The sequence below is a fragment of the Pantherophis guttatus genome, chromosome 1 (genome assembly GCF_059756535.1).
Source record: "Pantherophis guttatus breed Tessera chromosome 1, ASM5975653v1, whole genome shotgun sequence".
NCBI lineage: Eukaryota > Metazoa > Chordata > Lepidosauria > Squamata > Colubridae > Pantherophis > Pantherophis guttatus.
In genome coordinates, this window is record NC_142063.1 from 58,090,123 (window position 1) to 58,102,905 (window position 12,783).

At 34.5% G+C, this 12,783-nt stretch overlaps 1 protein-coding gene across 8 annotated transcripts in view; it reads right to left on the reverse strand.

Moving 5' to 3' along the window:
• Positions 1 to 1,609: 1,609 nt before the first annotated feature.
• PRORP (protein only RNase P catalytic subunit) overlaps positions 1,610 to 12,783 on the reverse strand; it is a 40,078-nt gene continuing 28,904 nt past the window's right edge. For all 8 annotated transcript variants that reach the window (XM_087874706.1, XM_087874684.1, XM_034418016.3 and 5 more), the window contains exons 6-8: positions 3,595 to 3,743; positions 2,227 to 2,422; positions 1,610 to 1,817 (exon numbers count right to left, since the gene is read on the reverse strand). In XM_087874706.1, coding sequence (XP_087730832.1) covers positions 1,689 to 1,817; positions 2,227 to 2,422; positions 3,595 to 3,743 — 474 coding nt within the window. In that variant the 3' untranslated portion in view covers positions 1,610 to 1,688. The remainder of the gene's footprint in view (positions 1,818 to 2,226; positions 2,423 to 3,594; positions 3,744 to 12,783) is intronic.

Sequence of the window (12,783 nt, forward strand, 5' to 3'; positions counted from 1 at the left end):
GCTAGGAGGAATCCCCAGAGCTACTTATATAGACTAAGTAAAAGACATAGAGTCAAAACACAACAACAAACTGCTGTCAATCAAGGAGAGCTGTGTGGATCTGTGAAAGGAAAATAAAGTGGGCATCTGGTACCACTTTTTCCAACTAACATTGATTAAAAGACGTAATCTTTCATGAATTGCCGCAAATGAGTTGATCCATGTCTATACAGGTGGTCCTCGACTTACGAGCACAATTGAACCCAACTTGTCGCTAAGTGAGACATTTGTTAAGTGAATTTTGCCCCATTTTATGACCTTTCCTGCCAAGATCATTCACTTAACAGGTTAAGTGAATCACTGCAGTTGTTAAATGAGCATCACGGTTAAGTGAATCTGGCTTCCCCATTGACTGTATGTCAGAAGGTCGCAAAAGGTGATCACATGACCCCGGACCACTCCAATGGTCATAAATGTGAGTTGGTTGCCAAGCATTTGAATTCTGATCACATGACTGGGAATGCTGCAGCGGTCATAAGTATGAAAAATGGTCATAAGTCACTTTTTCTGGGCCATTGTAACTTTGAAGTCACTAAATGAACTGTTGTAAGTTGAGGACTACCTTATCGATCGCTTTCAAAGTTGTCACTTGTCAGAATTTGTATGATTTGAGTATTAAATTTAAAATAAACATAAAAATCAGCTACCATTTTTTAATCTTTTACTATTGCATCACATTCTAAAAAAAGCCATTGAAAATATTTTTGCTGTTCTTTGTGAAAAAAATACAAATAATTGGTTAAAAATGAAACAAGCTACAATTCTATTTAGAACTGTAACGGTGTTGAAATCAATATTAACTGAAATTTCTTATTTTATTCCAAATGTACATTCATTTTATGTACCTCATTCATTTACTGTATCGATTCTGCTTAATACTTGATAATGTAGGCTGACCAGCTGGAAAGAATTTCAAGGATGATACTGTAATCATGAATATCCAGTATTGAAGAGGATAATAATATATCCATTACTGGGAAGGGAGGCGAAAACCTACTGATACTCCAGTTTCTGGTGTACAAATTTTGAATTAGTCTCCTTTCAAATGGGAACTCCAGATGCAGTTACATTTTAGTAAATTTTTATCTGTACTTAATTTTTGTTCATGGTATCTCCATTCTTGAAGCTGTATAACCTGGAAATTCCATAAGAGAACTGGCTGTTTCTCAGTCACTCTTTCAATATTTAGTGCCCTTCCTTCCCTCCCTGCTTTTTTACTTATGTCAGCAAAGTTTATCACAACCCATCAAACTGAGAATTTTGGAGCATACGAATAGTAAAATTCTAAAACGAACAGATAATTGTTTCTCATAAGATGAGCTATATAATACTAAGACACTCATTTGGAAAGGAGAAACACAAGAAAAATATATACTTACTGATGAAAAGCAGAGAAATAAGAACATACAACTCCTAAGGCATCAAAAAAGCAAGTGGTTGAAACTACAATTATATTTATCAATCAAAAAGAACTGTTGCATCACAGTTTTCAATATTTGTAGAATTAAGTATTGTTTGTAACGTAGGGATTTGTTTAAGTCTAGGTCTGTTGTCTTAGAAAATGAATACGTTTTAACTATTTTGTTTGAAATTTATTTGAAATAAAGGTGCCATGCATACATTTTCACTTTGAACAAAAAAAGCATCTTTTATTTCTTCTGAAGACACAGCCACTTCACTGGAATTTCATAAGAAACTCTCTTGGACAAGTTGTCATCATAGGGAATGTGCCATGTGTTACCATCAGTCTGCACAACTGTATCATATGGCAAAGCATCCTATTAAATAATGAAAGACAGCACTGCATTATATATTTTGCACAAGAATATTGAGATTTTATAATATATTTTAAACCAAAGATAGGAAACTTGGTATCCTCCAGTAATGAACTGAGGGAACATCTAAATTGAACCAGGTCCCCTCCTCCCCCCATATCTCTATCTATAAACTCTTTTATGTAAGATTACAAGCAAAGCATTGATAAAATGCTTCTCATAATGGAATATAATTCAAAAACAATCCTTCAGTAAACTAGTGTATAAATATTAAACATTACAAATTATGCTGAGGACATTTTTATTGGAAAAAATCATCTGGGTTTTCTTTACAAAGACTACATCCCCTTTGATTTATCACTCATGCTTGATAATTATTAAACCAGAATAGCATGAATATGTGTAACAGTACCTCAAATGTTAATATCTTTCCTGGTACATAGCTTGACACCACCATCTGATGTCCACGTTGCCATTTAAAAAACAAGCGACGAGTAACATTATCAGAAAGAACAGCTCTGTGATCCCGTAATAGATCTCTAGTTACCAACATACAGTGACCACCTGAGTGAAAAGTGGCATAGAGTAGAAATGGATCATCTTTAGACCTATTTTTTTTAAAAAAAAGGCAAACAGAAATATTATGTACACCATTGCAGTTTGCACAGTAAAGTACTATAGAACTGATTCAAATAATTATTTCAAGATCCTAAATATGAGGTGTTTAACTTGTTTAATCTTAGCATTATGTCTATATCATGGGTATCTATTTACTTATATATATGCATATACTGATATACTTACAATTTATATGAATAATATCAAATATTTAGACCAAGCCTGCAAGCCTGCATTCTTAGTCACCAGGGAACATTTTTAGTTTTTACTAAATAATTCTCCAAGTGAAGTGTTTTATTTCCTGGTTTCCCTAAGGATTTGTTCTAAAAGTTGATGATAGAATACGTGTAGCTATATTTATTATATTAATAAACAGCAGTTTACAGATTTTACTAAAAATGGATAATTACATTTCCTATCAGTTCAAAGAAATAAACAGAGGTATTTGTTAAGCATTGAAATGTATGTCAACATTTTTTTGTTTTAAACGGAAAACTTCCATTTAATAAGAAATTTATTAAATTGCATTAAAATAGAAATTAAAATAAGAACAGTTACAAGATATTGTGTCATATTCATTTTTCTGTTGGAGGTGTAAAAATTTGAGGAATCCCATAGATCCATACAATTGGTTATGTGATTAGCTGACATATTTTTGGAACACAGTGTTTATTTTATCAGTAGATTTATGGGAAAATATTTAAATGTTAAAGATATTAACATCATCTACATGTTGTTTTTTTTTTGTTTCTATTAATTCCTTTAAGTTTAAAAATGGTATTGTTAACGGTGGAGGAGAGGGTTGGATATATAGTTATTTTATCAATTTTTTGTAATTTGTTAATAAAAACACGAGTTGTGGGGTTTTAGTGTGGTTCATTATCATATTCAAAGGTAATTAGTTATGCAGAGCTATTGACTGTTGTAAAAAAAGGCATGCATTGTTGTGAATAAAATAAGTGAAAAGCCTGCATTTATCTATTCTATGGAAAAACATTACACAATTGCAAAATAAAATATAGTATATCAAGAATATATAGCATTCTCATATATGAAATATAGTATATTATTTTTGTTAAATTCAGTCTCAATGCTCATATGCAACCTGGAACTATTGCAATGATTTCTAAAGATGATACTTTCTAAAAATCAAACAACATACATATTATCAGTAAAGAAGAAATCTGCTTTCTTCTGCATGTCATCCATGTCTCTTTTTTTCCACTGAAATGAATTTTTCAGCATGTGTCTACGCCCGAGGACAAGCAATCGATGATACTTCTGTGCTAGGTAGACGACCACATCCAGCAACTATGCGGGGAGGAAAAATGTGTTTTAAAATGTGGATCTTGTTCATTCTTTTCTTTCTATATTAGTGATGAATCATGATCCCTATAGATTTGTCTTTATGAAGAACTAAAAAAATCAAAATTTGTTAAAATGTTGGTTTTAGAAAAATCTGGGCTGAAAATGGAGATTTCTTACTACATTCATATTCTGAGTGGCTTTTCTTCCTATTATGATTTATTAGCTTCCTTGAGAAAAAGTGGAAAGAAGAAGATCACATTGAAATTGTAACATTTGCAGATTTGCCTAGACTGAAGCACAGCAGGAAGAATAGGATATAACAAGAAGGCAAAGAAAGAAATTTGTTGCAAGAATGGCATGAAGTTAAGAATCTGAGGAGTTCTTTCAGACAATGAATTTATCCCATATTTCAGAATGAAATTTTGAATTAACTTAAGCTTTGTGTATTCTTGCAACAATTCAGCTTCCTGATCTTGCCTTCCTGAAATATTAGACACTGTGTTCGTACAGTATATCTTAATCATGAAGATCCAATTTACAGTCTTCTGGGATCAACATGAAACCAAACCACTGAGTTCCAGAACATGCTAGGGTAAAAGTGATTTGTTATTTTGTAGTTCAGTATGTTGCATAATTCCAGCTAATGTGTATCCCCAAACCTAAGACATGACAAAGTCCTCTAGACCACATGACTTTTGCACTGTTTTAAGAAGAATTCTTTCCTTAAATTGGGCTGCTTAACTCAGCTGTTTAGCCTGTCTGCATAAACCCTGACTAGAGAAATCTAAAATAATCCCACCTAAACCACAAAGGGAATAATAAAAATATGATTATTAGAAAAGAGTTCCGTTTGCCATATGCTTGCATAATAAATTTCCCATACGTTTGTACAAAAGTGATCCATATTCAAATAGATAAGAGGTACTTTTGTTTTAGGTATTTTAAAAATACATTAGTCTGTTTCTCTTTCTAATAGTTTGCTCTTCTATTTAATTTAAAGATTGGATATTATTATGATAGGCTATACTTATAGCCCATTATACGTATAGGAGGATTTCCTATTTGGTTTCACTTCTATGTATAACTGCTTCTCAGCAAACAAGATACAAACTATTTTTAGACATAAGAAAAATGGCAAATGGTTTTAACTGTTAAAATGAAATCTAATATCATTTATTTATTTTCTGTAATGGCACTGAGGCAGGATTGAAGTTTGTGACAAACATAGAACTTTGGAGATTCAGTACACTTGAGAAGATTGGTGAATGAAAAAGATTGTGGGAAATGTGGACTGTCTCCTGCTCCTTCTCCTATTGTTCTTGTGACCAGTGTTGGTTTCATGATCTTTACTTGTAGTGACAGTGGAAGCTTAAGTGATATAGAGCCATTTCTTGCAATTGCAAGGACAGAGTAAAACAGCTTAAAGCAGGAGTGTCCAACCTTGGCAACTTTAAAACATGTGGACTTCAACTCCCAGAATTCCCCAATCAGCCTAGGTAACTGGAGAATTCTGGGAGTTGAAGTCCTCAGGTCTTAAAGTTACCAAGGTTGCACACCCATGGCTTAAAGTATTATGTTTTATGGACACTGCACTGGAGAACAAAGTGGCTTCCTTCACTCTTCAGTCACACTCTCTCAAAATACTTAGCAGTAAGACAGGAATTCCATTTTATCATTTTTAATGTTTTAAAATAATAATTATTTGATATTACTGTTTGTATGCCATCCAGAATCACTTGTTTTCAGATATGGGAGACTACATAAATTTAAAATAAATACATAAATTTTCAAAACAGCTTTGCGAACAATGACTGTGAATATTGTTGGGTGGGTGGTATATATGATAAATGAAAATGGAAGGAATAGCAGATGCTCCCATCAAATTATAAATGTGATTCAAGGTATTAATACTGTATAGATGAGAAATGGCTTAATTACAGGTATATCCCAGAATAGATTGAGGACTAGACATAAATGGTTTGAACACTAGGTGTACAGATGTGTACCTGGGCATAAAGTTACATACTTGTTTATATCTCTGACAGCAATGGCAATAAAGCCTTAAATACCCCTGCAATTAATTAGAATGTAGCAGCTGACCACAGGAAATCAAAAGTGCACAGAATTAGTATATAAATCAGGAATACTACCCCAAAGTCTCACATTCCAGTCATAGGGAGTAAATTGCAAAATAATACAGTACACATAAGTCATGCTTTTAAAAAGGTCAGGTTTTTTTTTTTTTTTTTGTACATGTCTTCCTTCTCAGATCATATAAAGATTTCTCAGATGGGAATTCCCTCAATAGTGTTGTAAGGAGGCACAAAGAAATTATGACTCAAGCAAACAGCTAATCTACAGCTTTGTCAGAGTTAAGGAAGTCACTTTCAGGTGAATTTACCTTTGGTTGTATGAGAAGTACTCACAATATTTCATCCTTATAAGGGGTGGCGGTGGAATGCTTGAAACACTTCATTGATTCATTTTGTGCCTGTACAAAGTATCAATTCAGTTCACTGCTATGTGAATAATTGTAAGAGTGGATTCAAGAGGAAAATATGAGCCCTAGAATCTGGAATAAATTGTTTTTCTATCTCCTTAGGAAACTAGAATAAGTTCCTGGAATTTAATATATTGCCACAAAAGCAATGCTATCATAGACTCTTAAGAGATAAATATGAAAGGTGAAGCAGCAAAACCAAAAGATACCCGTCTTTAAGATGCCAAGACACACATACACAAAGCCATGCCATAATGAATAATCTCTATTTGTATGTATGTTCTTCTGAAGAAAAAATATATTTAATATATTTCTGTGCGGCTTTCCATAAAGTTATCTCTAAAGACATTTTGAAATATATAGTTAGGCACTGGATTTCTTTTCTTTAATTTCTACAAACCATTATGTATAATTTATTGTGTTTCCAATTTTATTGCCATAAAATACATTTTCTTTGATTTCCATTTAAGCAGGAATAATTTGTTTTGAAAAATTACTGAAACTGTTCTCCCTCAATATGAAAATGATGCCACAGCACATGAAGTATTCTGAAGAAATTAACTTTGTAGAACTTTGTAACAAGGAAAATATCTCTTGCATCACCACTGACAATATTGTTCCTTACAGAAATAAATACCATTACATTCTGATCAGGTATAAAGCACAATACTGCTTCTCACAAACCATTTGTAGAAACAAATGTATAGTAGTAGACCATTACTGCATAAGGGGGAAAAAACGGTCAGTTTAACAACCCCTGGAAAAGGGGGAACAGTTTTAAAGGATGGTGACATTTTTGAGCATGGAGTTGATGAATGTGTGTGTGGAAGTGAAGGTACAGGTTTAGTAATCAGGGAAGGCAGAATAACTGAATTAGAAAGGACCTTGGAGGTCTTCTAGTTCTACCCCCTGCTCAGCCAGGAAACCCTATGCCAGGGGTGTCAAATTCACATCGTCATCACATGATGTATCGGGATTTTTTTCCCCTTCGCTAAACTGGGCGTGGGCATGCCAACACGTAACGCATCCGGCCCATGGGCCGGGAGTTTGACAACCCCACCCTATGCCATTTCAGACAAATGGTTATTCTATTTCTTCTTAAAAACTTCCAGTACTGGAGTATTCACAACTTCTGGAGGCAAGTTGTTCCACTGATGAATTGTTCTATCAAGAAATTTCTCCTGTTCTAAATTGTTTCTCTCTTTGATTACTTTCCATCCATTGCTTTTTGTCCTGCCTTTAGGTGCTTTGGAGAATAGTTGACTCCCTCTTCTTTGTGGCAACCCCTTAGATATTGGAACACTGCTATCATGTCACTGTAATCCTTCTTTTCATTAAACTAGGCATACCCAATTCCAGCAATCGTTCTTTATATGTTTTAGCCTCCGATCTCCCAATCATCTTTGTTGCTCTTCTTTGTACTCTTTCTAGAATCTCAACATCTTTTTTACATCGTGGCGACCAAATCAGAATGCAGTATTCCAAGTGTGGTCTAACCAAGGTATTATAAAGCGGTATTAATGCATCATGTGATCTTAATTCTATCCCTCTGTTAACGCAGCCTAGGACTGCATTGGCTGTTTTGGCAGCTGCAGTACAATACTGGCTCATATTTAAGTGATTATCCACTAGGACTCCAAGATCCCTCTCACAGTTACTACTATTGAGCCAGGTATCACCTATACTATACCTATGCATTTGGTTTTTCTTGCCCAAGTGTAGACCTTTAATCTTTTCACCATTGAATTTCATTTTGTTAGATAGCACCCAATGTTCAAATCTGTCAATATCCTTCTGGATCTTAAGCCTATCTTCTGGAGTGTTGGCTATTCCTGCCAGCTCAGTTTGATCTATCCCCTTATCCAAATCATTGATGAAGATGTTGAAGAGTACTGGACCTAAGACAGAGCCTTGGGGTATCTCACTGCATACTTTTCTCCATGTAAATGCAGTTCCATTGAGGACTACACGTAGAGTGAGATTGGTCAGCCAGTTACGAATTCATCTGGTGGTGATGTTGTATAATCCACATTTTTCTATCTTATCAAGTAGTAGGTTGTGGTCTATTACGTTTGTCAGAAAATGCATTTTCTGAAAATGTGGTCTACTATATTTGTCTGTAAATACATTTGTTAGAAAATGAGTTGGGAACACATAGATTGTTAAGCATTGTTATGTATTATTAGAGTGTTATGAAGTAGGAATCCATTGGCTAGTTACAGTGAACAGTGTTAATGAAAGAAATAATAGAGTTGGGGGAAATCTGCAAAATTCTTGAATGAATATGATCCAAGGAGAAAGTTTGGTGACATGAGTAAATGCATAGGAAAAGATTTTTTAAAAAAACTACTGGGACATACAGAAGTTCAAGAAAAATTGAGAACAATTATTGTTTGGTGAGTATTTGCTTTTATTTGCTTGTTTCTAATGCACAGTTGAGGCATTCCTTAATCCATATACATGGCATACAAAGGAATTTAAAAGTATGGTTGATTTGATGGTTTGTAATGAAAACGTGAGAGAACAAATGAATGATACAAGGGTAATAAGAGGGGTTTTTTGTACTAATTGATCCCATAACTTGTAAGTGGATTATGAAAAAAAATTCAAATAGAAAAAAAGAAAAAGAGAAAGAAATAAGAGTAAAAATAGAACGATTGCAGGGGGAAGAAGTATGAGTAGCGCTATATGAAAAAACCCTAAAATTGTAACTGTCTCCACACTAGATGAATGGAAAGCAACGTAAGGAAACAGGTAATATACTTGGAAGTTTATTTACTTGGAGTAAAAAGAATTATGTTACAAAGTGCCACATATATCATACTGATGGAAAAAATGAAAAAGGACACCTACTAGAATGGTGAAGTGAGATAAACAATACATGAGAAAAATAAATAAAACAGAATACTCCCTGCAAAACCTGAGGATGAAAGAAAATTACATATTGTGTATATAGAGAGCAGAGCAGAGCAAATTAAAAATAAAAGTAATTAAATGACTTGGGATGTAACTGTGAAGTGAAGGAATGCCGGAAGGTGTGTTTTCAAGATCAGCATGAAACTGACAGGAATATTTTAAAAAATAGTACTGAAAGACAAATTACTTGTGTGTCCAGTCACACTTGGCCAATAAAGAATTCTATTCTTTAAAAAAACCATGTTACTATACAAGGAGAAAGACATAAAAAAGAAGTGTTACGTGCTTCAAGATTCTTGTCAATGGTTAAATATGGTAAAATATGGATTGGAGCAGGTTGTTTAAGATTGTACCTATGTCTGATACACAGGTAGGAAGAATGGTGGTACTGTTCCCTCTACCCCAGGAAACAAGAGAAAATACAAAAACTATTGGGAGTTTATTAAATATACTTGAGAAGGTGCTGGGCAGCATTCTGATCAAAAGGGTGGGAGGGATGACAATGAATAAACTTTGGACAGTACAGACCATATGTTTGCTCCTTGGCACATATATGAATGTGAAAAAGAAAATTTAGGGTAAGGATATGACAGAATGTGGGCTTGAAATGTGGAATGTCTGCATGATGTAGTTTTACATTTCTTCAACAAAGACTTTCAAATAACAGCTCATTCCATTCCAGTTTGAGGGGTAGGGGTGGAAAAAGGATGTGGTCCTTTTTGAAAAAGCCTGCACAGGTAAAATTTCTTTGTAAGACTGAAACTTAATTTAAATTACAAATCTGTGTCTGACATGAGTAGATTCATTTTCCATTGTGTGGGTTTTAAAATGTTTCAAAAATACTCACACTGTATATAGGTTAGTAAACATGAAACTGGGAGAAAGAGCAGTGACAGATTGGATCTGGGGCTTCCAGAGTGTGGAGCCAAAAGTTGTAATAAAATTTCTAAAATAATACAAAAGTTAAAAATATAGCCATTTTCTGTTGTGATACTCCCATTCAATTGCAAAAAATCACATATCACATTGACCACCAGTCTACCAGGCCAAAACAAACCATGAAGGAAACTACTATTTTATATTGCAAAGCCTCTTCTTTACAATCTATGATTACTTTCTTAGTTGCTGCAAATTGCTTTTCAGCCTCTAAGAACAAAAACATCAACCCGGATTCAACTTCCAAGGCCTGAAATGACATCTTTTCAGATGTGGGCTTCACATAATTTAACAACCAGTTCGCTTAGTGCAGAATTGAAAATGTGAACACGTGTACACACATGCGCTTCACATGCACCTTCTGCGCTTGTGCACGGCTTCAAACACACGGTGATTTCATGTGCGCGGCTTCCAGCACACCTTCTCGGGCAGCCATAGTGAGTAGTGCGGGTGAGGCGCAGAAATCAGCTGGGCTGCATGGGCGGGGTGAGCAAGTCAGAGAGTGAGATATATAGGACGGGAAAGCACTGGGGTGGGCGGGCAGGCCCAGCCGGTGGCTGGAACTACCAGTACGGGTGAACCGGTCCGAACCGGCAGCAGCCCACCTTTGCTTCTTTTCCTTATAACATTTTTAGTGGCTGGGTTCACATAAGGCAGTTTGGTTTTACCTGTAAATCTATCAACAATGGTAAGAACAGAGAATCTGATTTTGTTTCTTTTTATTGGCTACCCTGAACTTTTTTCTTTTATGCTGAGTACAATGTCCCAATGAACTTAATCTGAGACTTTCCTTCTAAGTGGCTTGGGATTTTCCCTCTAGTAGCTGGATGTTCAGATCTAAATTACATAGGAGAGGCAAGAATGAAGAGGCAGAATGGAAATTATCTATAATATGGGCCAGCAAGTTTTGTTTTCTCCCCTGCAGACTATCCCCAGAAGATCAAATTAACTCCGGGGCTTTTCTTGACCAGGGACCAAGGCATAGTATACTTAAACTTTGTTTAAACTGACCTATAAACTGACCTTTATCGAAGGTCAGAAACCAATATTTAAATAATTTTCACAGAAAACTTTACAAGTATAACATAAATACTGTTAATTAGAACCAGAATATTTTGTTCAATATACAATGTAAAATCAAACTACAAACCAAAAATAAAATAAGTGTTAAAGTTCATTGTATATGCTGAACTGTTCATTATTAACTATTACCGTTACTATTAAATACTTTTAAGCATAACACACAAGCAAATAAACATACAATAGTGGCCAAAATAGTGGAAACCTTTTGGGAAAAGTGTATTTTTGAGGATTGATGGCTAATAACCCCACTTTTTTTTTTTTGGAGTTTCAAGATAATCATATTCCACTGATGGAATGGCCTGGGAATAGCCCAGACCTTAACCCAATTGAAACTCTATGGAGCCAACTAAAGAAACTTGTTAGTCAGAAGCGACCCAGCAATAAAACCCAGTTAATAGAAGCAATCATTCAAACTTGGTTTCACATTATAACAGCTGCAGAACTAAAAGACTTGGTTCATTCCATGGGAAGATGTTGTAAGGCTGTAATTCATGCTAAAGGTTACCCAATTATTAACTGACGTGATAATTTTTGTATATCTCATTTTTTCTATGGTGATAATTTTTGTATATCTCATTTTTTCTATGTGTTTCACTTTTCTTCTTTATACCGTAAGTGCTATTCTAATAGCAAATCCTTCATAAAAGTTATTGCATTACATTCTTGATTAAATTCTTTTCATTGGTATATACTTTTATGGTACTACTCCAAAAAAAAGTGGTGTTATTAGCTAGTTTTAGAAAATACACTTTTCCCAAAAGGTTTCCACAATTTTGGCCACTACTGTAGCTGTTAATGGAATTAGAGCAGTAGAGATTTGTGATAACAGTGACATACACCTTCTAGCTACATCCTCAAATACCCATTTTACAGCTGTAATGAAATCACAAGTTGAAAGTAACTATTATTACATTAATTAGGAACATTTCACCATTAGAATGCCTTAAAGCAAACATTTGATCCTACTGAAAATTAGTTTGGCAGGTGGCATTATCCACAAGCTAGGGAACATTGAAACAATCCAGTTCATTAGTGACATCTAAGAAAAATTAAGTTGCCCACACTCAGAATGCCACACATCTAGTCAGAATCCTTTAAAAAATGTAATTGAATGGGCAAAACTCACTGAACTTGAAGGAAATTAAAATTAATGAATGCACATTTATTCTGAAGAACTCCAACTGAGTTCAGGGAATTTCCCATTTAGTTTATTAAATGTATATTCTAATGTTCCACAATCATGAAGGCAGTTATTAGAATATATAAGTAGCGGCCAAATCAGCAATATATAGCCAAATCCCTCCCCATTTAAAATTGAAAAAAGCAGCAATTGGAACAAAAAAAATATCACTACTTAATAAAGTCTTTCTGATTTCAGCAACTCTAAAATAGTGCAGTTGGCTGGCATTTTAGAAATGCAACAGAGTAAAACAGTAATTTTGTTTCCTCACTGTTATACCATAGAGTAGGGTCATACTTCAGTTTACATGTTGGTCATATTTGTTTCTTTCTCTCCAAGAGTCTTTTTACCTAGTACAGTGATGGCTAACCTTTTCCAGACCGAGTGCCCAAAGCACATGTGCGCAAATGCGAGTGCCTGAACCCCCA